This window comes from Telopea speciosissima, chromosome 11 (genome assembly GCF_018873765.1).
Source record: "Telopea speciosissima isolate NSW1024214 ecotype Mountain lineage chromosome 11, Tspe_v1, whole genome shotgun sequence".
NCBI classification, from domain to species: domain Eukaryota; kingdom Viridiplantae; phylum Streptophyta; class Magnoliopsida; order Proteales; family Proteaceae; genus Telopea; species Telopea speciosissima.
The window spans coordinates 2,567,670-2,593,996 of NC_057926.1; the positions used below are offsets into that span (position 1 = coordinate 2,567,670).

The 26,327-nt window shown below is 42.5% G+C and overlaps 1 protein-coding gene across 3 annotated transcripts in view; it reads right to left on the reverse strand.

Moving 5' to 3' along the window:
* LOC122646282 (protein SAWADEE HOMEODOMAIN HOMOLOG 2) overlaps positions 1 to 26,327 on the reverse strand; it is a 54,941-nt gene that overhangs the window by 18,100 nt on the left and 10,514 nt on the right. For all 3 annotated transcript variants that reach the window (XM_043839810.1, XM_043839811.1, XM_043839809.1), the window contains 2 exons: positions 25,959 to 26,025; positions 25,565 to 25,616 (listed from right to left, as the gene is read on the reverse strand). In XM_043839810.1, coding sequence (XP_043695745.1) covers positions 25,565 to 25,616; positions 25,959 to 26,025 — 119 coding nt within the window. The remainder of the gene's footprint in view (positions 1 to 25,564; positions 25,617 to 25,958; positions 26,026 to 26,327) is intronic.

Genomic DNA, 26,327 nt, shown 5'->3' on the forward strand with positions numbered 1-26,327 from the left:
CCTAATGAGCCGTAAATCTTATATATGTTTTCTTTTTAAACTGTACTAGTAGTTCCGGTACCTAACCGGTATTTCGATACTGGTACCGTTGGGAATCCCGTCCCAGAACCGTCCCGTCCCATTTATCATTTGGTACCAAAATCAGATCCCAATATTAATGGGACGGTACGGTACCGGGTTTTAGCGGGACGGTACTGGGACGGTTCCCGATTCTGGTCCCAAATTGACACCCTTAGGCAACACTGATTGCGGCTTTGTTATCACAGTACAACATCATGGGGAGACGAACAACAACACCAAGGTCTTGAAGTAATCCTTGAATCCACAACAACTCACATATTCCTTGTGCCATAGCACGGAACTCTGCTTCAGCACTGGACCTTACCATAATGGGCAGACGAACACCACCAAGGTCTTGAAGTAATCCTTGAATCCACAACAAGTCACATATTCCTTGTGCCATAGCACGGAACTCTGCTTCAGCACTGGACCTTGCCACAACATTCTGTTTCTTGCTGCGTCATGTGACAAGGTTCCCTCCCACAAACGAACAATAGCCTAAAGTAGACTTCTGGTCAGGAGAACCACCCTAATCAGCATCGGTATATGCTTCAATACGAAGGTGACCATGCAGGGACAACAAAACCCCTTTTTCCTGGAGCTGATTTCAAGTAATGAAGAATGCAAAAAATAGCAGCCATATTTGTAGAATAGGGACCATGCATGAACTAACTAACCAAACTCATTGCAAATGTGATGTCTGGTCTAGTATGTGAGAGATATATTAATTTTCCCACAAATCTTTAATAATGGCCTTTGTCAACAAGCACCATCTTTATCCTTCAGTCTAGTACCAGCTTCCATAGGAGTATCACAGGGATGGCAACCTAACAAACCAGTCTCAGATAAAAGATCTAGGACATACTTCCTTTGAGAGAGAAAGATGCCTTTTGAGAAACGAGCAACTTCAATCCCAAGAAAGTACCTTAATTTCCCTAAATCTTTTATTTCAAACTCACGTCCAAGGAAACTCTTCAGATGAAATATTTCAGCACCATCATTCCCTCTCAGTACTATGTCATCGACATAAACTATGAGAACAGTGACCTTGTCACCAGACCATTTGATAAACACAGTACGATCAACATTACTCTGTTTGTAACCCACTGAAAACATGGTCTTGTGAAATCTACTAAACCAAGCCCGTGGAGATTGCTTCAGCCCATAAAGTGCACGCTTCAGTTTGCAAACTTTCCCATGAGTTTTTTCAGATGAAAATCCTGGGGAATTTCCATATAGACTTTCTCCTCAAGCTCTCCATAAAGGAAAGCATTCTTAACATCAAGTTGCGGCAAATCCCACCCAAAATTCACAACACATGATACTAGAATACGAACAGTACTCAGTTTTGCAACGGGAGCAAAGGTCTCCTGCTAGTCGATGCCATACATTTGGGTGAAACCCTTGGCCACAAGTCTGGCCTTATATCTGTCAACTGTGTCATCCATCTTCTGTTTGACTACAAACACCCACTTACATCCAACTGGCTTTTTCCCTGGAGGAAGAACAACAAGGTCCCACATATTATTTTTTCCTAAGGCTTTCATATCTTCCATTATAGTTGCTTTCCATTTTGTATCTGCAAAGGCTTCTTGCCACTTATGTGGAAAAGAAACAGAAGAAAGAGGAGACACAAAAACATGATAAGAGGGAGAAAGAGAACCATAGGAAACCACATGAGATATGGGATGTTGGGTACACGCCCGAATACCTTTACGGACAACAATAAGTAATTCAAGAGAAGAATTCTTACCAGACAGAGTAGTAGGCTCTGGCTCAAAGGACGGCGACGGGATGAGTAAAGGCATCGTAATGGTGGTGGTGTTAACTTGCTTTTTAGGTGTTTAAGTGAAGACACGAAGATTTGGACGATTGAATCTTCCCTGAATTTTTTCAACCTGTTGTCTAACAGAACCAGGAATAGGTTGCTCCCCCTGAAGTGTATCCAAAGAATGCCCTTGATCCGGCAGCTGCTCCCCCTGAAGAGGAACATGGGAAGGAGAAGCTAGTGGTGTAGTAGGTACAGCAGGTGATGATGTGGCAGCAAATAATGGTGGTGTGGCAGCAGGTAATGCCGGCACATCTTCACAAATTGAGTCAAGCTCCCCTTGATGATGTGGCGACAAATAATATGGTAAGGACACATGAAAAAAGATGTCCATGGAAACTAGCACACGGCAAGATGGAGGATGGTAACATTTGTATCCTTTTTGATTTGCAGAATAACCCAAAAAAATACACTTGACACCACGAGTATCAAGCTTCCTATGAGAGTGTTGATTGCGAGCACAGCATACACAATCGAAAACCTTTGGGGGAATAAGAACGGAAGAACCCTGAAGGACATCAACAGGAGCACAAGATCCCAAAACTCGAGTAGGCAAACGATTGATTAGGAAGGCAGCAGTAAGAATAGCGTCACTCCAGTACTGGGAAGGGACAATCCGGTCAAACATCAAGACACGGGCCATTTCAAGGAAGTGGAAATTTTTTCTTTCAGCCACACCATTTTGAGGAGGTGTGTCGACACAGCTGGTTTGATGAAGGATTCCATGATCAACCATATATTTTTGAAATTTCCCTACCATGTATTCTCTGCCGTTATCATTGCGGAGAATTTTCAAAGTGGCATTGAATTGAGTCTGAATGAGCTTGTGAAAAGCTGAAAACATCAAAAAACTTCACTCTTGTGCTGCATCATGTACAGCTAAGTTGTACGGCTATGACAATCAATAAATGTGACAAACCATTTATGACCAGAAATGGATGTTTTCTAGGCAAGGCCCCACACATCAGAATGGACAACATGAAAGGGAAATACTTCTTTTATTAAATAAAGGATAAATGGAACGAGTCTGTTTAGCCAAAACACAGGCTTCACAGAAAAACTCATTCTTATTACAAGTTTTAACTAATTGGGGAAACAAATGAGATAAAGTCCCAATAGGAGGATGTCCTAGCCTACGATGCCATTGATATAAGTCAGAGGAGACAGAATGTAATTGATGACTTTGAGATGAAACGGGAGCGGAAGGTTGTGAACCACCATCAAGTAAGTAGAGACCACCATGCACTTTACCAACCCCAATCGTCTTCCTTCTCACCAGATTCTGGAAGACACAATGAGAAGGGAAAAAAGTTACTTTGCAGTTCAGGTCCTTAGTAAGACTACTAATGGACAATAAATTAGTGGAGACAAATTTTAAAGTAAGACTAGAGGAGCAACAAATTGACCCCTTTCCAGATATAGATGAAAGAGATCTATTTGCTACCCGGACTGTATCCTTCCTGGATGAAGGAGTGTATTGATTAAAAAGGGTAGAAGAACTTGTTATATGGTCAGTGGTACCAAAGTCGATGATCCATGGACTGGCGACTGCCGATGCACAATGACCACCAATAGAGATACCTGAGACAAAGTTAGAAACAAAACCAGAAGTGGCAGCAGGCGTAGAGGACTGGGCAGCAGAGGCAGAAGAGGCCTTTAACATCCGACGAAAAGCTTGAAGTTCTTCCAGAGATAGACCAGTGACTAATTGGCCTTAGCTGTAGACTAACCACGGCCCTTACTGCCACCCTTTTTTCAATTGGCTTCAAAATCAGCAGGCTTCCCGTGTAACTTCCACCAAGTGGCCTTAGTATGCCACAGCTTACCACAATGTCCACACTTGACAGTCTCCTTAACAACTTTGGAGGTTAGTGGTAGTAGTATTCGAACCAGACCCAGTATGTAAGGTTAATCGATCCGCGGGTGTAGGGTGCAACATAGCTGAACGGTGGCGATCCTCAATCTAAACCAATGCATAAGACTGCTCCAGAGTAGGAAAAGGATCCCTGCTGAGAATCTATACTCAACGTTAAAACCAGCCAAAAAATCTAATACTCGAATTTAATCAACATGTTTACGGTAGGCAGCAATATCAATAGAATTAATGGGTTGATAATCTGAGTAATGATCAAGTTCTTGCCAGGACTTACGAAGCTCAGTATAATATTGGGAGACCGATAATTCATTTTGCTTGGTATCATGAATCTTCTTTCGGAGTTTATATACTTCATTCCCAACTTGGGAGTAAGTGTCCTTTGCAGCTTTCTATATTTGAGCAATAGTGTCCAACAGAAGGTAACCCAGTGCCCAATAGTAAGATGCATGGAACTCACAAGATAAGACATTACCATGGAATCATGGGAGAGCCATCGATCTTGGGCAGGACCTTCTTCTTCAGGTTTGACAAGAGTAGTTGTAAGATGTCTTGTAAAGCCGCGACCAGCGATGGTAAGGTAAGTAGATCGAGACCACATTAGATAATTAGTCCCATCTAACTTGATAGCAGTGGCAGCGAAAGGAAGGTGTTAACAAAACAGGTTTGTGGAATAATGCTTGAATGATTAATGAGATCAGTCAAGCTCTCTATTTATAATAATAATAAAAGAGATTACAAGGGGAAACACTGTTCACGTGAATAGTATCACAGCCCTAATTACATTTCTACCCTTGCTCATAAATACATAAATAAAGAATAAATAAAACACCCAAAAGACCAGAATACCCCCATGGTATTCTGGTGTACATAATTTAACACTCCCCCTCAAGTTGGTGCAAATATATCAATCATGTCCAACTTGACTAGAATGGGATGGAACAATTTCCCAGATAATCCCTTAATGAAGATATTAGCAACCTGATCAGCAGACTTTACAAAGGGAACACAAATCAACCCTTCTTCCAACTTTTCCTTGATGAAACGTCTGTCCACTTCAACATGTTTAGTGCGATCATGTTGTACCGGGTTGTGTGCAATGCTGATTGCAGCTTTGTTATCACAGTACAATATCATGGGAAGATGAACAGGAACACCAAGATCTTGTAGCAAGCCTTTCAACTAAAGTAACTCACAAATGCCTTGTGCCATAGCCCGAAACTCGGCTTCAGCACTAGAACAAGCCACCACATTCTGCTTCTTGCTACGCCAAGTGACCAAATTGCCACCTACAAAAGAACAGTACCCAGAGATAGATTTCCGATCTGCAGAACCAGCCCAGTCAACATCGGTATACGCCTCTACCCGTAGTTTACCATTAGGAGACAGAAGAATGCCTTTTCCAGGAGCTGACTTCAAGTAGTGGAGAATCCGAAGAACAGCCTCCATGTGAGAAGAATAGGGATCATGCATGAACTGACTCACAGTACTCATAGCAACAGCAATATTTGGACGAGTGTGTGAGAGATAAATCAGCTTTCCCACTAGGCGTTGGTACCGGCCTTTATTAACAGGTTCACCCTCCTTTTCTTTGAGACGAATAGTAGCCTCCATAGGAGTATCTGAAGGGTGACATCCTAACAGACCAGTTTCAGCCAACAAGTCTAGGACATACTTCCTTTGGGAGAGAAAGATGCCTTTAGAAGATCTGGCAACCTCAATCCCAAGAAAGTACCGTAGCGGCCCTAGATCTTTAATCTCAAATTCCTGCCCAAGAAACCTCTTCAACCGGCTGATCTCATCCCCATCATTGCCTGTAACCACAATGTCATCCACATACACTATAAGAGCAGTGAGCTTCTCACTAGCCCTCTTTATAAACAGAGTATGATCAACATTACTTTGCTTGTAGCCAACAAATGTAATTGCCTTGTGGAACCGACCAAACCATGCTCGAGGTGACTGCTTCAGCCCATACAGTGCTCGCTTCAATTTGCACACTTTGCCTTCATTATTGTCAGAAGAAAAACCTGGTGGAATATCCATGTATACCTCTTCACAAAGTTCCCCATTTAGGAAGGCATTCTTCACATCCAACTGTTGGAGATCCCATCCAAGATTAACTGCACACGATAGTAAAACCCGAACTGTATTCAATTTTGCAACAGGGGCAAAAGTTTCCTGATAGTCAATCCCATATGTTTGGGTGAAACTCTTTGCAACCAAACGTGCCTTATACCGATCCACAGACCCATCAATCTTTTGTTTGACCACACATACCCACTTACATCCCACTGGTTTTTTTCCTGGAGGGAGGGTTACAAGATCCCAAGTGTTGTTTTTTTCTAAAGCTCTCATTTCTTCCAACATAGCTGTCTTTCACTTTCCATCTGTATAAGCTTCCTGCCAGTTTTTAGGAATAGAAACAGAAGAAAGAGAGGACACAAATGCACGAAAAGATGGAGAAAGAGAACTATAAGAAACAAAGCGAGAAATGGGATGCAGGGTGCAAGTCCTAGTACCTTTTCGATGAGCAATAGGTAGATCGGAAGGAGAGGTCTCACCACAAGGAGGAGGAGGATCTGACTCCTAGGTCGGCAATTGAATAGGTATTGGTGCCACAGTGGATTGATGCTGCCCTCTGTTGGAGTGTCTCTTGTAGGTGATGATATTAGAGTTGTCTATTCTTTTCTGAAATTCACTGATGGTTCTCTGGACTGGAGTCAACTCCCCCTGACAATGATCATTACCACCATTATTTCCTACACACTCCCCCTGTAAAGGAGTCCCTACAGATGAAGGGACAGCAGCCAAAGGAGGCTGGACAGCAGTGGTAGGAGGCTGGACAACAGGGGTAGGAGGCTGGGCAGCAGCTAAAGGAGGAATTTCAAGGGGAGGAAACACAAGTACATCTTCACTGGAACCAGAATTCTCCCCTTGAAGATGTGTAGACTGATAATAGGCAATACTTTCATGAAAGACCACATCCATACTGACCAAAGTACCACGAGAAGGAGGGTGGTAACACTTATAACTTTTCTGGGTTGGAGAGTAACCCAAAAAAATACACCTTAACCCACGAGGATCAAATTTGCCATGAGGTTTAGTGTCTCTGGCATAACACACACAACCGAAAACTTTGGGAGGAACCACAAAGGTGGAATTCCCATGTAAAATATCGGCCGGACTGCGGGAGTCAAGAACACGGGAAGGCAACCGATTAATAAGATAGGTTGCAGTAAGAATAGCATCCCCCCAATATTGGGAGGGAACATGGCGCGAAAACATCAATGCCCTGGCCACTTCCAACAAGTGTCGGTTCTTCCTTTCAGCCACACCATTTTGGGCTAGGGTATCAACACAACTTATCTAATGAACAATCTCATTATCAGCAAGGTATTTCTGAAATTGAGTCTCTGTATACTCAGTCCCATTATCACTTCTCAAGACTTTGAGAGTAGCATTGAACTGAGTTTTGACCATGTTATGGAAATGCTGAAAACAAGAAAAAACTTGACTTTGGTGTGTAAAAGATAAACCCATGTATGTCTAGAATGACAATCAATAAAAGAGACAAACCAACGGTGACCAGAAATCGAAGTCTTACGATTGGGGCCCCAAACATCAGAATGCACTAAGTGAAAAAGTGAAGAACTCCTTTTATTAGAAATAGAATAAGTTGAACGTGTCTGTTTGGCCAGAACACAAGCCTCACAAAAGAAATCGGTCTTATCACAATGTTTGACCAAAGCAGGAAATAAAGATGCTAAGATGCCTAAGGGGGGGGGTGACCTAATCTAGAGTGCCACTGATAAATTTTAGAAGGTACTAAGGAATTCTGATGTAGTAGTAGTAATGGAGGTGGAGTGAGACGTCCATCGTCAAGCAGGTATAAGCCACCATGCACTTTACCCAATCCAATCGTCTTCCCAGAATCCAGACCCTGAAAAACACAATGGGAAGGAAAAAAGGTTACTTTGCAGTTAAGATCATGAGTTATGCTACTAATAGAAAGAAGGGTAGTAGTAAAATTTGGAATATGTAAAACATTGGACAAAGGAAGGGAAGGAGTGCAGTTAATGATTCCTTTTCCAGAAATGGAGGAAAGGGAACCATCAGCCACCTTGACTTTGTCTTTTCCAGAGGTAGGAGAATAACGATGGAAGAGACTAGAGGACCCGGTCATGTGATCTGTAGCTCCAGAATCAATGATCCAAGGATGGGAAGCTACAGAGGCACCATGACCACCAAACGAAATACCGACCGAGCAAAGTGTGAACCCGAGGGAATAGACGAAGTGGCGTAGCTGTGCAGAGAGAGGCGAGTGAGAAGACTTTAGCACACGTAGGAATGCCCTGTAAATCCTCCTGAGATAGGCCGATGTCGTAGTAGGGGCTGCGGTGACGGACTCAAAGTGATTGGCCTTGGTTTTGGTTTTCGCTTGGCAGCCCGTTTAGCCTTAAAGTCAGCGGGCTTCCCATAAAGTTTCCAACATTTGTCCTTGGTGTGATAAGGCTTATGACAATGCTCACAAGTAATGGTGCCGATAGTGGTACCACCCACAGAGAGAGTGCCAACTGGTGTAGAAGGAGCCGGTACAGTAGTCTGGAGGGCTGATCTGTTAGGGACAGCAGGGTGCAACATAGCAGCTCGACGATTTTCTTCAGAGGAAACCAAGGCATAAGACTGCTCAAGTGTGGGAAAAGGGGAATGGCCCAACACTTGAACACGAATTGGGTCATACTCAACATTCAACCCAGCCAAGAAGTCATAGACCCTGATTTTATCCACATGTTTCTTATAGGCAGCCAGATTAGTAGCATTATCAAGTTGGTAATCAGAGAAGTGGTCCAACTGTTGCCAAAGGTTGCGCAGAGTAGCATAATATTTAGAGACTGTTAAGTCCCCCTGAATAGTATGAAGAACCTTCTTCCTGAGTTCATAGACCTGTGCATCATTACCAAGCTGTCCGTACGTTTCCTTACAGGCTGACCAAACCTGAGAAGCTGTATCAAAAAGGAGGAACCCATGTGCAATGTCCGAAGTCATAGAACCAATCAAATAAGACATGAGAACACCATTGTTGGCAAGCCAGCGAGTCAGGGCAGCACCTGGGGCAGCAAGCATGGGAACAGTGCCATCAATGTGGCCAGTGAGACCACGGCCAGCAATAGCAAAAGAGGCTGACCGAGACCACAATAGGTAGTTGCTGCCATCAAGTTTGATGGGATTGGGCTAAAAAGTATGATAATCTGATTTTTCATGTCCAAGTTGATTAGAAGTTGCAGTTGAATCAGCAGAGTCACCCATAGTTGCAACAAGGCTGCGGAGAATGAAAAACCAGCAATTACACCAAACCAAGAGCTGAAATCAAGGTCGAGTGAGCCAATATGAAGGGCAAAACAGCTCCCAAAAAATCAGCAGCAGCAGAGAGATCCCTTCCACAGAGATCGACAATGTCAGGGTTTTGGAAGAGAACCCGAAATTGGAGATCGATGTGGTGATGGGGATCCAAAAAAAAATTGACAAAGAAGCTTGATTGAATCTGTCCAGGAACCTGTAGAGGATGTCCTTGATGAAGAGAAGAAGCTCCAATAAAAAAACAGCAGCAAACAGCCCAATTCCCAAAAATCGATAATGATCAGGGTTTTAGAGAACCCTGAAAAAGAGGAATCGATTGGGAGGAGGGGTCTTCAACAACCAAAAGAAGCTTGAGGGCAGCTGGTCCAGATCGTAGATGAGTGTCCAATATGCAGAAAACCAGCCTTGATCAATGGTAGTGGCTAGGGCTTCAAAATTCTGGAAACTCCAAAAATCGCAGACAGGAACCAGCAATAATCGAACCAAATAAATTATCTCATAAAGGGGAAAAACAGAGGTGGGAATAGAGCAGCAACTAGATCATATGATCACCGCTGTAATGTTGCCCTTAGGAAGGGAGGAGAAGCAAAGGAAAAAAAAGGAGAGAAAAGAAATCGAGAGAAGGGGAGGAAAGAAAAAACGATAGGAAGGGGGTGGGTTTTGAAAACTTAGATCAGAGAAATTTTGGCTCTGATGCCCTGTTAACAAAACAGGTTTGTGGAATAATGCTTGAATGATCAATGAGATCAGTCAAGCTCTCTATTTATAATAATAATAAAAGAGATTACAAGGGGAAACACTGTTCACGACACTGTTCATGTGAACAGTGTCACAACCTAATTACATTTCTACACTTGCTCAGAAATACATAAATAAAGAATAAATAAAACACCCAAAAGACCAGAATACCATGGGGGTATTCTGGTGTACATAATTTAACAGAAGGTTCTCAGTATGAACAGATCCATCTGATGGAGATGAGGCTGTAGTGAGATCAAACATCATGGCAAGAGAGTGGGTAGACGGGTTTTAAAAAACCCACAAATTTAACCGTCAGAAAAGGCTAAAAACTGGATCGAGTCTCCCTCTAGTAGTGGCCAAGATGTCCTCCAAAAATCAGCACCTTCTGATGAGCCAATAAAAAAACCTAATTTGTGTCAAAAAATTAGGTAAAACCTGATTTGGAGGAATCGCAGCTTCAAATCTGACTTCAACCAGGAATGGATGTTGACCAATAACCAGCAGAAAAAAATCTCCAAAGAAAACAAAAAAAAATCGATCTTCAAGGAGGGGAAAACCTGCCGGCAGAATCTGGTCAGCACCTGTCTTCAATCATCATCTTCAATGAGGTAGGATGGAGGGCAGCATCTAGATCTACAGAAGATCACCTCATGGTGCTGCCCTTAATGTTTGAGAAGAGCCAAGAGTGAGAGCGAAGGTTTTAAGAAGTTGTGGTAAGAAGAAAAGAGGTCTAGGGAGAAGTCATGGACAGCAGGGAAGAGAAAAAAAAAAAAAAAAAAACTGAAGATTGTAACTTAGATCAGAATTCCTGCTCTGATACCATGAAGCAGCCTATAGGAATGAATGCTTGAGTGATCAATAAGATCACCAAGCCACTTTATTTATAATAAAAGAGGAGACTAAAATATTGCAGAAATACCCTTACCAAAACCGACTCTAATTAATGAGTCGGCTAGGGGGGGAAAACCCAATAATACCCCTGTGGATTACATAACTCAACATACAGACAAATCAGACCCCTAAGGTAAGAGAACAATCGAGCTGGGGTTAAACAAAAACAAAATAATAAATATGAGAGATTTTATGTAATAACAGAAAACGAGGACCTTAGTTATACTAGAAATTGCTGCTTCTTCTATCTCACGATACTCGACCAATACGTAAATGAAACGGCGTTGAATCGAATGACAGAACTCTCTCAATAGATCTCAGTTCGATCTAAAATTTCAGGTCTAGATTTGCAACCACTAACCCCTTGAATATATATGATCAGGTCAAGGAAATAAATAGTATTTATTTCTGCAACTTGGTCTGGCGGGAAGAACTCAGAACTAAATCTGGTTGCAGGTTTATTGCTCACTGGTTAGCAGGAACTGAGGAAAGGGGACCTAGGGTTTAAATCACCCTACAGAGATAATCTAACCCTAAATTTTGGGTTTTTTTTTTTTTTTTGGTGAATAAAGAATTCATTACCAAAGAAGAGCAAAACAAGCAAAGACAAAATAAAGAACAAGGCCCTGCCTTTATAGAGGGGAAAAGGCCAAGGCCTGAGACAAGAAGGGGGAAGACCCGAAGAAGCAACAATCAGCCTAATTCTAGGGAAGTCGGCACACCGGGAAGGTGCCACACCTAGCTTGGCTTTTACATAAAAAAGGATGGAATCCCAAATCTGCTGAAATGATCTAGACTTGGAGGTCCATCTGTGAAGGTTGCACTCCAACCAAATATGATAAATAGTTGCACCAAATGCAAGCCTACCCACCGCATCACAACAAGAGTTCCCTCCAAAGGACATATCCACCCAAATCCATTCTCTATCAAAAGGCAAGATCCTTTTTCAACTGAGCCAGCACTTGGATAGGATGCCTTTCCAAGCAAAAGAAGAGAATGGGCAGTCAAAGAAGAGGTGGTCAAGATCTTCAGAGGCAGCAGCTCGAGGCGACGGAAATATAGCGCTCAATGAGGAAGGACTGCGTAGGGAGGCAGCGGGAGAAGACTCTCCAGATGGTGAAGCTGTGATGGGGAATATACCTCTTGAACCAAACCAGATTATGTAAGGCTTTAATGGAACCATGAGCCCAGAAAAGATCCCAAGCAGACTTGGCACTGAACATACCCAAAGAAGAGACTGACCACAAAACAATAGGCCTTCTACGGATACTGGGGAGGGCATCCCAAATGGCAGACAAGAGGCGGAGGAGGGGGGGAGGGGAGAGGGTCCCTCATTGAACCGGATAAGGTCCGAAATCATATCCAACTTACTAAAATAAGATGCTTTATGAATGTCAATCCTCATATGAGTAGTAGGGGGTGGGATTTCCTATCAAAGCCTCTAACAAGCTCATTACAGAGGAGGATGTTATCAGAGATGCTTCTACAAAAAATGAAAGCAGATTGGTTGGGACTAACAAAGGAATCAACCAACAACTTGAGACGATTAGCAAGAAATTTGCAAGGAATTTCTATAAAATTTTGCAGAGGGAAACAGGCCGAAAGTTAGATAAAGAGGAGGCACCTTCTTTCTTGGGAATGAGCAAGAGGAAGGATTAGTTGATCCCTTTAAGTTGGCTGATGTTAAAGAAGAAACTCCAAATAGCCATGACAAGGTCTGATTTGATGATATCCCAACAAGAGGAGAAAAAGCTAATACTAAAGTCATCCAGGCCAAGAGCTGGGTTTGCTTTGTGAGAGAGGATAGCTAAGAGGATTTCCTATTCAGAGGGGATAGAATGCAGAGAAGCAAACATAGAGGAAGGGATGGAATTAATAAGAAGGCCATCAGTGATAACAGGGGGGAGAGAAGGAGAGGAGGGATTGAAATATTGGAGAAGAAGCTAACTACTTCAGATTGGATTCCATCAACAGAAGAAATGGAGGAACCATCACTTAGATAGTCTGGAAATGGAGTTAAAATTGGTTCTAGCCTTCAAAGACCTGTGGAATAAGGCCGTGTTAGAGTCTCCAAGGTTAAACCACTAAATTCTAGTTTTTTGGCGGAAGAAGCTCTACTCTTGGGCCAGAAGGGAGAGGAACTCCGAAGAAGTAGAATCCTCATCAGAAGCCAGAGAAATGTTGTGAATATCAGATTGGAGTCGGGACTGGATATCTGAAAGCTTGGCATGACAATCAGGGACAAGGGATGAGATACTCTCAAAAGAAGAGGAGTTCCAAACTTTAAGAGCAGTCTTGACATTCCGCAGCTTTCTGGAGAAGGCAATGAGGGGGGAAGAGTGAGCATGCACTGGTTTGTCCCATACCTCACAGATAATAGAGAGGAAGGCAGGGTCAGGGTGAGAGGACCACATGTCAAAGAACTTGAACGGTTTGGGGCCAAAGGAAATATATGGCTGGATAAGGACAGTGATAGGGCAATGGTCATATATACCAGGGGCATCGAAAGAGGCATGGGAAGAGGGGAAGGAGGTAAGCAAGGCATCATTGACCAAAAGGCTATCAAGCTTACAAGCAATTCTGTAGCCACATTTACGTTTATTATGGCAGATGAACTTATGACCAGACCATCTCAAATCATCCATGGCAATATCTTCAATGCATTCATTTAGAGCATCAACAGAGGGGACATCTAATTGGCTACCTCTTTGTTTTTCATGAGCAAACCACACCACATTGAAGTCTCCCCCATGGCCTAGGGAAGAGATCCAGCCTCGAGGGAAATATTGCGAATGTCTGTCCACAGGGTGGATCTCTCAGAAACACAATTCGCAGCATAAATGGAGGTGAAAAGGAAGCAAAAATTCCCAGCAGGATCAGTAGCCTTGAGAGGCATAAGTTGGGAGGTGGAAGACAGAATTGAAATATGGATTAAGGTAGAGTCCCATAGGCACCAAATGCGACCATTGGGTTGGTGAAGGTAGTTTGAATAGAAAGCCCAAGAGGGGCCAATTGAGGCCATAATGTGTAGGGTTCTGTTATGCTGGTTTCAATGAGGCAGGCAAAGGCTAATTTTTGGGATTTAATGCAGAAACGAACTTCTGCCTGTTTGGCCGGAGAATTGAGGCCCCTAGTATTCCAAAAACTGCACCTTATTCATTTGGAGGAGACTTGCAAAAAGACACCTCAAGGCAAGGGCTAGGAGATGCCTGGATGGAAGATTTTCCATGCTGACGCTGGTGGTATTCCTAGAGGGGGTAGAGTTGAAAGCGGAGGTTGGATGTTGATCGGGAGAGGTGGGCGATCGGTGCTAACCAGACCGAGCAGAACGGGACGGGATGTTGTTACTACCACAAGGGAGATTGCTTGGGATCATGATGGGTGAGCAAGGAGGGTAGTGTTATAATATGGGTTCAAGGGTAAAATTGTCCTTGTACCCATTCCAGAATGTTCTTACCTCATATTCATTCGGGAATCTAAGACAAAATTTTTTTCCTCCCTCATATTCATTCGGGAACCTGGAACATAAAATTTTTTCCTCTCCCACTCCCACCCTTGGTGGTGAGTTGTCTCCCACCAAAGGCTGTTTCCTACATCTATTAAAGATTGTTTTGAGATTTTTTTTTTTTTTCTCATTCTTTGATTGAGTTTTTTTTAACCTACAACCATGCCTGACAATTCCGAGATTACAACTGCTTCCTCTAGCCCCGATGGCAGGTCACAACATGATTTTCTTCCGTTTCCAGCCAGCTCCATTAAATTGAATGGCAACAATTATCTGTTGTGGTCTCGCTCCTGCTTGTTTGCTATTGGTTCCCATGGTCTCTCTGGATATAACACCGGAACAACGGTTAGGCCTACCGATGCTGGTTCTGCACAAGATAAGTGGATGAGTTCTAATTTTTTGGTCATGTCTTATCTGATTAATTCCATGGATCAAGAAATTGCCAAACGCTACCTTCTTCTTGATACGACTGCCAAGATCTGGAAGACAACCAAGGACACCTACTCTCAGGTGGGGAATGCCGCCCAATGTTATGAACTCTGTCAGAAAATTCACTCGACAAAGCAGTTGGAGTTGTCGCTCTCCCAATACTATAATAAGATGTGCACTATGTGGCAGCAATTAGATTTTTGGGGGACCTTCACTGCAAGATGTGATGTTGACACCACTGCGTTCCGGAAGTGGGAAGATGGTTTACGGGTCTTTTGATTTTCTTGCTTGTCTAAATATTGAGTGTGATCAGATCCGGGCACATGTACTGAATCGTGACCCTCTACCCACTCTTGAGCAAGCCTATGCGATTATTGCGGCTGAGGACAGTAGGCGTAGTGCCATGGTTCATCCCGTCACTCAGGAGCGATCTGCTCTCCTCTCTAGCTCCCAGTCTACTTTTCGTGGGAACTCTTCCCGTGGTGATCGTGTGGGTAGTGATCACCCCCCTATTAAGTGTGACTTTTGTAGGAAGGACTGGCATACCAAGGAACGTTGTTGGAAGTTCCATGGTCTCCCTGCAGATACCTGTGGACGTGGGAAGGGTGTATCAAATCGTTCCAACAATGCCCGTGCAAATCAGGCATCTTCTGAAGAGTAGCCTACTGACCAATCTCTCTCACAGGTAGTGGAGGAAACTACAACATCTCTGGAACATGATAACTCGTTTGGATACCTCTTCATCATCCACATCTCCTTCATTGGTTGCTTCGGCTGTTTCCCTGCCTTCCGACCCTTTTACCAACCTTTCCACAGGTATTTCATTTGGTGGGAATTGCACCTCGGTCATACCCGACTCTCGGGTCATTGACTCTGGTGCAACAAACCATATGACAGGTTCTTCCTCTCTTTTTTTCCAATATTCTCCTTTATTTGGTCATAGTAAGGTTCGTGTTGCTGATAAGTCTCTTTAAGGGATTTGTTCAGTGCACTTCTTCTCTTTGCCTTTCCTCTTTGTTACACGTACCTAAGTTTTCTACTAATTTGTTATCCATTAGTAGTTTAACTAGGGACTTAAACTGCAAAGTAACATTTTTTCCAAACCATTGTTTGTTCCAGGACTTGGTAATAGGTCGTACGATTGCATGTGGTAAAGTGATTGGTGGTCTGTACGTGCTTAATAGTTCGCCGGCAGCATTGACATCTCAAGCCTCGTCTTCTGATTCTACCTCTGCATTACTTGAATTAAATAAATGGCATCGCCATTTGGGACATCTACCCTGGAGTGTTTTGTCAGTTCTATTTCCTAGTTTATTCAAAAAATGTAATCCCAATAATTTTTCTTGTGATGCTTGCACTTTGGCAAAGCAAACTCGGTATGTTTATCCTATTTCTGATAGTAGAAGTGTGACTCCTTTTAGTTTAATACATTCTGATGTGTGGGGACCAGCACTGTGTTTCTACTTCTGGATTCCGGTGGTTTGTCACCTTTATTGACTGTTACAGTCGCACTACTTAAGTTTACTTGAAGCACAGTAAGAGTGATGTTTTTACCTGTTTCACCTTATTTCATAAGATGGTTCAAACTCAATTTGATGCCAAGGTGAAGATTTTACGGTCTGACAATGACAAGGAATACATGGATGGTGCTTTTCGCACCTATTTGGAATCTCATGGCATTATTCATCAAACATGTTGCGTGGACACTCCTGCTCAGAATAGAGTTGCTAAACGAAAGAACCGACATTTGTTGGAGGTAGCTCACCCCTTATGTATACTATGGCTGTTCCTCCTCGTTTCTAGGGGGATGCGGTTCTTGTAGCCACTTATCTCATCAATCGGCTCCCTTCCAGAGTCTTAGCTGGTTGCTGCCCTTTGGACATTCTCCTGGGATCCTCCAAAGGTTTTTGAATGTGTGGTGTTTGCCAGAAATCACCATGCACATAGCAAGTTCGACCCCAAAGGTCTTTGGTGTGTTTTTCTAGGATATTCAGCTACCCAGAAGGGGTATTAGTGCTATCATCCTCCTACTAGAAAATTGTTTGTGACAATGGATGTGGTTTTTTGGGAGTCTGAGGCCTACTTTGCACCACCGGTACCTCTTTAGGGGGAGATTCTAAGTAATGAAGAGGTACCTTTGATTGCTCCTCTGGATGTAAATGTACCTACCATAGAGGATGTATCTGTTGAATTAGAGAATGGGATTACTAGTCAACAACAAGAGCAAGGACAAAGTGAGCAGCCTATAGTCCAGAGGGAGTTTGGAGAATTGAAAAAAATTGAAGACTTTCTCTCGTGGAACAAATTTCCCTCCTCGTGGAACTTGGCGCAAAGAAACTACCACCACTGCTCCCGCACAATTAGTACTTGCTCCAAGTCCTACTCCTAGTCATCTCTCTAGTAAGCTTACTCCTAATCCTAGTCTTGATTTACTCATTGCTATTCGAAAATCAAAGCGGAGTTGTACACACCACCCAATTTCCAATTTTGTGTCATATAACTCTCTAACTCCTTCATTCCATGCCTTTGTTTCTTCATTGTCCTCTGTTACTATCCCTAACAATTGGCAGGAAACAATAGCCGAACAGAAATGGAAAGAAGCGATGAATGAAGAAATGCATGCCCTGAGGAAAAATAAAACCTGGGTTTGGTGATTCTTCCACCAAGAAAGAAACCCGTAGGCTGCAAATGGGTCTTTGTTGTGAAGCACAAATAGCCAAACAGAAATGGAAAGAAGCAATGAATGAAGAAATGCATACCCTGGGGAAAAATAAAACCTGGGTTTGGTGATTCTTCCACCAGGAAAGAAACCCGTAGGCTGCAAATGGGTCTTTGTTGTGAAGCACAAATCAAATGGGTCTGTAGAGAGATACAAGGCAAGATTGGTTGCGAAAGGGTTCACCCAAACCCATGGAATCGACTATCAGGAGACCTTTGCTCCTGTGGCAAAGATGAATACGGTAAGAGTCATTATTTCTTGTGCTGTAAATCAAGGTTGGGATCTCCAACAGCTTGATGTCAAGAATGCCTTCTTGCACGGAGAATTGGAAGAAGATGTTTATATGGAGATACCTCCTGGTTTTGCTACTCCAAAGACTCAGGGAAAGGTATGCAAGTTGAAGAAGGCCTTATATGGTCTTAAGCAATTACCAAGGGCCTAGTTTGGTCGCTTCCATAAAGCCATGATTGCTAATGGCTATAAGCAAAGCAATGCTGATCACACATTGTTTGTTAAAAGGGTGGGACAGCATATCACAATTTTGATCGTCTATGTGGATGACATAGTGATCACTGGTAGTGATTCATAAGAAATTCAGAAGTTGAAGACTTATCTGGGTACAGAATTTGAAGTAAAAGATTTGGGAAGATTACGGTATTTCTTGGGAATCGAGGTTGCCTATTCAGCCAAGGGTATATCTCTTTCCCAGAGAAAATATACTCTTGACCTATTGAGTGATACAGGGATGCTTGGTTGTAAACCAGCTAATACCCCTCTAGAGCCCAACACACACTTGAAGAGTAAGGAAGGTGACCCTGTGGATAAGGATAGCTATCAGAGATTAGTCGGTCGATTGATATATCTCTCCTATCCCTAACCAGACATAGCATTTGCAGTGAGTGTCGTGAGTCAGTTCATGCATGACCCTCACTCCTCTCACTTGGAGGCAGCATACAGAATACCAAGGTACCGAAAGTCATCTCCTGGAAAAGGAATCTTGTATTCTCCACATAATCATCTTCAAACAGAAGCCTATACTGATGATGCAGATTGGGCAGGCATTCCTGATGATAGAAAGTCAACATCTGGATATTGTTACTTTATTGGAGGTAATTTAAGTACGTGAAGAAGCAAGAAACAAGCAGTGATTGCTCGATCCAGTGGTGAAGCAGAGTTTAGAGCTATGGCACAAGGTATCTGTGAACTTCTCTGGCTCAAGGGGCTACTTCAAGGTTTGGGTATAAGTGTTGATCTTCCTATGCGACTCTACTGTGGCAGCAAGTCAGCAATCGGTATCGCCCATAATCCAGTCCAACATGACAAAATCAAACATGTTGAGATTGACCGACATTTTATCAAGGAAAAGTTGGAGCAAGGAGTAATTTGTATTCCATTTGTTCAGTCTAGTGAACAGCTGGCTGATATTCTCACTAAAGGAATTAGTAGTAAGTTATTTTGTTCTGTAATTAGCAAGTTGGGCATGTTTGACACTTTGACATGTATGCACCAACTTGAGGGGGAGTGTTGTAATATGGGTTCAAGGGTAAAATTGTCATAGGGTAAAATTGTCCTTGTACCCATTCCAGAATGTTCCTACCTCATATTATAAATAAAGAACGGTTGTAGTCACTCTAACTCAAGCCAATATTCACGGATTTCAACAGGTAGAATGGGTTAGTAGTTGGGTGGGCTAACCCAAGGTCCAGGTCCAAAGGGCAAGGAGTAAAAGTAGGAGAATGGGCTGGGCTGGGGTGAGTCAGGAGAGGCGATGGGAGGCCCAGGAGTGATGGAGCGAGGGCGCAAGGGGAGTGTTGAGAAATGGACCCAGTTGGGGGATTGAAGGGACTAGCCTAGGAAAGGGGTTGATCAAATGTGCTTGGGGAAGGATGACGCTCATTGATGTAGATTCATCATCGAAATGGGCTTATTTCTTTAGAAATAAGTCTAGGGTTGGGAGATATATAAGCTGGGCCTTTGATCCCAAGGGTTTTTTATGTAATAGGCCACTTTTATGGGCCTAAAGTCGAAGTACATGAGTTGCATACGGGATTAGCCCTATACTAAGTTTATTTTCATGTTTTTAATGTTTTAAATTGAACAGGTCCAAAGCTGGTTTGAACCAGTGGTTCAATTTAAGTGATTTTATTAATTTTTCTTTTAGTTGTTTAGTTGGGCTGGATTAGGACTCTATTTTGAGTCTATTTCAGTTTCCTAGTCAGTTTAAGTTAGCTAATAGGTCAAGGATTGGGTTAGGCCTTTCCTTTTTAGTGTCGAAGTCTATTTTTGAGTCTTCTATATAAGTTTGTAAGGGAGGCCAGCATTTAATACGAATTTGATTAATGAAAAAGCTTTTGCTTGCTGCCATAATTGCTGCTACTCCTTGACAGTATTACATCCTTGTGGGTTTATCAAGGTGGAAAGGGTAGGTGGATCTCCTACGACTCCTTATGCCGTGACGGCTGGGAGGATCTCCATTGAAGGTGGTTCTATCCTTCTCCAGTGCTCAATCCACTAAGTTAGTTTAATTTTCTGCAATTATCCTTCTCTCCTAATCCTCTACAGCCTTCATCCTTCATCAGATTCAGCCCAAATTCCCATTAGAACCCTAAAACCTACAACTATTCTTCTTCCCTTCTAGAAGGTCACATGCAAGGTGATTTTCGCTAGAATTCTGCCCAGCCAAATCTAACCGTTAGAATCATCTCAAGTTTTGACCTAATATTCTTGAACCTAATTCATTAACTCGATTTCAGTTTGGTGCAATTCTGACATGCAGATCTGTTCCTGCTGTGAATTTCCAACTCTGCCCTTATTGTTATATTGTTCTTTTGATGTCACAATTATTACCTATTCTGCTAATCTGTTATTGCTGATTCTTATAGGCTAAATTTACATTCGATTATTGAACATAAGTACATAACCCTAATTTCTGATCTCTGAATTTCCTGGTTAAATTAATGTTTTGCCCTTTTCCTAATTGCACTAGGATTCCCCCATATTAGCTGATCTAACCATTGGATCAATTCCAAATTTTCAGCAATTGTTCCAGCCCCTATTTGGTAAACTCTTGGAATTTGGGATCATTCTAACCATCTGATTTTCTGTTATCAAGATTTTCCTTAATCTGAACTATCCTTTGATGAAAAGATCCTTGTTTGGTTCCTAGTTTGATTATTCGAATCTAGGAATACATTACCCATGTGTGGGGTTAAAAGGCAAAGTGTTAAGGGCCAAGCATGAGGATTTGGCCTCACACAAAGGTTCTAGACCGGTAGGGGTAAAAAGGGGGAAGGGTAGAGGTTACCTCGAATGTGGGATTCGAGGCAGGAATAGAGATATGCATAGGAGAGAGGGATGGAGAAGCAGGGAGGACCTCAGAGGGGGAGATGGACCTGATTGGTTGAAGCAGCGACATATCAGACGAGCAGCCCTAAGGAAGTGGAGTGGACAGTTCAAGACTAGAACAGTGGAGGGAGAGGAAAATTGGTCGACAGTGGTCACAAAGGCGCTACAAAAATTGTTGGTGGCAAAGTCCAAGCAGAAATGTATGGGACCAACAGACAAAGGGGAGGGACGGACATCGGAAGGGAGGAATGTCCAACGGAAGACCCAGAAACTGGTTTATCGCAAAGCCTAAGGGTTTTCCGATTCTGACTGCGCCTCCAGCCCCTGCTGAAGGAGTGATCATTATTCCTAGAGTTTGGGATGGAGGGGGGTAGAGGGAGACAATGTGCTATGAAGGGTCAGCGGAATGGGAACCAAAGGTAGATGGGATGGCGATGGTGGATGGGGGCCTGGAAGGGGTAAAATGCGTTTCTAGAGGGATTGCTGTTAGGGCGATGGATGAAGGAGTAGCTGTTATCTTGGAGCCTAACGCACGAGGAAGGCAGGACGTTGTATCGTGGCCGAAGAGCTTGCAGGAGTTGCATATGGGAGGAGGCCAATAAAAGCCCACAACTTGGTTGAAGGAAAACCTTCATCATCCTTAACCGTAATGGAGCATGGCAAAGGATCAGAAGCGGAGATTTCTACGTAGATCTTGGCATAGACTAGACGGTCCATTTTCTTCCACGGGAATATAGGGGCTTGCCCACCACTGATCACACAATGTTAAAGCCTTCTTCACACCAGAAGTGCAGAGGGAGACCTGGACGAGTGATCCAAACAGGGATAGAAAGGTATGCGGTGGAGCTGCATATGGCGGTCCCATTGGAGGAGAAGAATGGGTTTACGACCCACATACCAAGGGCCATCTTCAAGGGCACAAATCTTATCTTCATTAGAGGAGAATTTGAATATAAGGAAACTGTTATCTAGTAGGTAAGCTTCCATCGACCCTACTAACTTCCATTGCTTAGTGAGGGAGAGTTTAACAACGTTGAAGGGAGGGCAACTGCCTATGAAATGTCCCACCAAGGAATTACGCCATTTCAAGGCTTCAAAATCCATCAGTTCCGAATGGCAGAAGGCCACCTTGGAATCTCCAACAATGCCGGGGGAATATAATGTAGGGAGCGACCTTCCTCAAAGGAGCAAGGTCTGGTCGAAGAGGGAACTCCAAGACATACTGACAGAAGGAGGTAATGGATGGGGGGTCAGAGGGAGGGAAGAGGCAGGAGAGGTGGTGGGGGAGGGTGGTGACGACACTACCCCAGAGCTACCAGCCATGACGGCCGGAAGCAGGTAGGGGGGACACTCACGGGAAGGGGGGAACCTTCCATTCACTCTCACATAATTTCTAAACTTCCAAAAGAACCCTCAAAGTTTCAATCCCAACTGATTTGGTAACATGGAGTTCAAACTCCAACTTCGGGGATCATACCGCTAGAAAGAAGAGTATCGAACAAATTAAAGAAAATACAAGAAGAAAGGAGAAGAGTGGGAAGAAACGGAAGAAATATTGAAAGGGAGGAAGGAGGGAGTAACCTGACGTAAGAAGACAAAGGAGGGGAAAACCAAGAGCACTGCTTGACTCTAGTAACACACCACGCAAGCACACTCAGACATAACCCTTAAATTCAACCCTCTAATCCCATCGTAGGCCTAGTTGCCAAGGAGTCACCGTCCAAGTTCCCTCCAACACCGTGGGTCACCTAGACGTCATGACAATTATAATCATAAGTTACAAGCATATATAATTGTTGTGGCTAGAAGGTCAGTGTCTCCTCTTGACTCTGGGACTAATCGCCCACCCTACATAAGGAAATAAAGTTGTACCCTCACTCATGGTTTAAAGTATTGACCGATACGATACGATACGGATCGATACGTATCGGTATCGGTAGATACCGATACGAAACATACCGATACGTCTCTTCTTTTTTTTAAATGAACTGTCTCGAATTGTATCAAAATGTATCGACCGATCACGGAAACATACCGATCGTCTCTTCTTTTTTAAATGAACTGTCTCGAATTGTATCAAAATGTATCGGCCGAACGGGCCGATACGACGATACCATCGATACGTCCAATAAAGGGTTGAGTGGATGGTTTAATACGTATCGATATGTATTGATACGTATCGGCCGATACGTCTCGATACATACCGATACACACCGATACATACCGATACCATCGATACATTCCATAAAAAAGCCATTTTCACTCAGAGACTCAATACAATTCCTAATCTAACGAAAAAATGAAGGAAAACTCTCAACCAAGAGTCTAAAATCTTGCATTTAATCTTGGTTTTTCACACTTTTAAACTAAAAACGAATCAAGGAGTGCTACAACATCATTCTTTGCATCATCCAATACTCTTCATGGCTATAGACGATTACAACATGTGAGAAACTTCATCTTTTATAACAATTTCAATTTAATGCACTTGTTTAGTAATACATTATTCACCATTTTAGGTTTTATGCATGACACTTATTATATATTGCTTATTTATATTGTTTTTTGTTCCAAAAGTGTATTTCTATGTGTATCTTGACCATTTCTATGTGTATTTGTATTGTTCGATACGTATCTTCGAAACGATACGATACGATACGATACGATACGTCTCTTAAAATCACCCGACCGATACGATACCCAATACCGATACGATACCCGATACCGATACTTTAAACCTTGCCCTCACTACCACTAATTGGTTTTAGTGTAGCGGTAATTGATCCGAAAGACCAACAATTGGTATCAGAGCCAAGGTCGCAACTCACAAGTTCGTCACTCTGCAAACGCTGAGGGGATTGTTGGGCCTAGAATGTCAGCATCTCCTTACCATAGTACAAGATTTCGGCGAGATCTTGAAAATATCTCAGTTTTGTGAAGTCATGAGACGAGACGATAAGCGATCCAGGATTTGTGCAAGATCTCAGTATCTCGTCAAGATCTTGTGGTATATCTCAATCTCGGTTCGACTCGAGACCATACCAAGCTATAAAAAGGCACCCTCTCGAGGTCGAAATCTCGCCTCTCTCGCTCTGCTGTGAAGGAGAAACACTTGGAGGTGAGGGTTTCGGGGCTATTTTTTGGCAAATCTCACCTCAACTGAAGATTAAAGCTTGGAGATTCTAGATTGAAGCTTCAACATCAAGAGAGGGAGCTGCATTGCATCTGAAGAATAGTTTTAGATAAAAGAAGAGCAGAGCTTGATTCGACAATAACAACATAGTCATTTTGATGATCCGGCCCGACACTCGTTTAAATACTAGCTAATCTCAAATGGTAGGACTTGTTACATACTTACACTTGCATTTGTTTAATCTGTCCCTTTCCAAGTTTCCAACAATTATTAACAAATTGTCAAACCATCACCCTGTATGATTATGAATATGATGCCTAGTGCATAATGATTTATGGATTGATGTTTTTTAATTCCCAATGCTTATTAAGTTGTTTTACACCTCTACTCTAATTATGTGTTCTAAATATTGTCTGGAATAGCCTTGGGTAGAGCTCACCTACGCCATAGACTACCAACCTAGGGTCTGAAGTCAAAGTACCATTTTTGGGTTTGAATTTGAAAAAACTAATGTTTCCATTGTTTTTAGAAGACCTAAAATAGAGTGGATGTCAAGTTTCAGGACCTGTCTTGGCGATATGGCCACCGAAACCCACCATCGAGTCAAGACAGAAAAAAATACACCAACTTGCCGAGATCTCATGGCAGAACTCGGTTTCGTGGTCTGGTGAAACCAAGGGCGAAACTGAAACCTAAAACCTTGCTCCTCATGATTTCGGGACTAACCGCCCGCCATAAGGAAATAAAGTTACACCCTCACTACCACCAATTGGTTTTAGTGTAGCAGTAAGCGCTTGATCCGAAAAACCAACAATAAAGATAAAAACATTCTAAAAAAGGAATAAACTTAACTAGGAAACTGACACTAAAACAGGACTCCTACGGATTTATCTCCTACCAAAGTAAAAGATTACAATATCAACCCAAATTAATGCCTAAATAATATCCTACTGGACCAAAACCAGATTTGGACCTGGCTCGTCTCAGTCTAGGCCTCTAGGGCTTCCAAATGGGTTTGCGCCAATCCACGGAAGTGCTACTGCATAAACTCCAAGAAGCCTAACCAGGTGAAGCATCTTGTATCCAGAGCCCCAGGGCTTATAAAGTTGGTTTGGGGCCCTAATCCTACCTCACGTCTTAGGTTCAGAAGATCATGACATGCAGTAGGCTGGGTTCCATCTAATCCAAAAGACAATAGGAACAAATAATCAGCTTGATCTGATGGTTTTTCACAATATGATTTCCATAAAATTCTTCAAAGCTTTTATGACTACACTAAAATTCAGACTATTTCAAATAGAAACACAATGAAACTGAAGGTTGGAATTATCAATTCAAGTGAATTTTGTCTAATTGACCTTTAAGTAGCGTGCATCTGACAGTGGGTCCTGATCATGTTGTAGTGAAATCAATTAAAAAACATTAGGGCACCCAAACCATTTCTAACAGGCCTGCATCCCTAGATCCCAGATACTGCCAATACCTAACTAATCAATACCCAATGAAAAAAAAAACACAATTTATAAGATAAAAGGACAAGAAACTCATAAAATAACTGAAAACAAACAATATCAACTACTGGCAGTCAATTGTTGTCCCTTCGTAGGGAGTAAAAAAAAACACTACTGGTAATCAATTGGCAAACTATAAAGAGATGCGAAATGAGCTCTCAAAATTACCGGGTCACCTGTCTCAAACATTCTATGAGAAATAAAGTTTGCAACATCATACCTGAGAAATGGAACAAAGAATCAGGAAAGAATACAGGAAAAACTGAACTTCACTATGCATAATGTAGTATTATGATTCACTATCTGCCACATGACAGTACATAGGTGGGTCACGTGGCAGATTGTGAAGCCTAGGAGGATCCTATGGAAAAGTTACACTTCGTTATGCCTAATGAAGTAATACACTTCACTATCTGCCGCATGGCAGTACAAGGGTGGGGCCATGATGTGGCAGATAGTGAAGAAAGCCTAGGAGGGCCCAGTATATATAAAAGAAAAAACTACTGACAATGTTGTCAGTCATAGCATCAGAATTAACACCTTGATGGCAAAAATAACTAACCATGCTCCATCCCTTGCTGATTTGGCTTCAAACTCCATCTGAGAACTATTATCAAAAGCACTCCTTGCTGAAATTAGAAATTGCAGGACCAAGTGATATTAGAATAAACTATATTGCCAGATGATGACCATGGTCAGGATCATTCAGAAAAGGCAATCCCTTCAACAATGAAGATAAGATTCAAAAGAAAAAGTACAGAAATAAAGGGGAATAGAGTTGTGTATGATTCATGGCTTAGAAAAAAACAAAGAGAAAGTAATAATATAATAATGCAGATTGCAGAATAAATGAGCAAACAAGAAGCAGTGATTTAACATAGATTGGCCTAGTAACCTAGTTGCTGACACCCACAAGATGTAAAATCTGGCC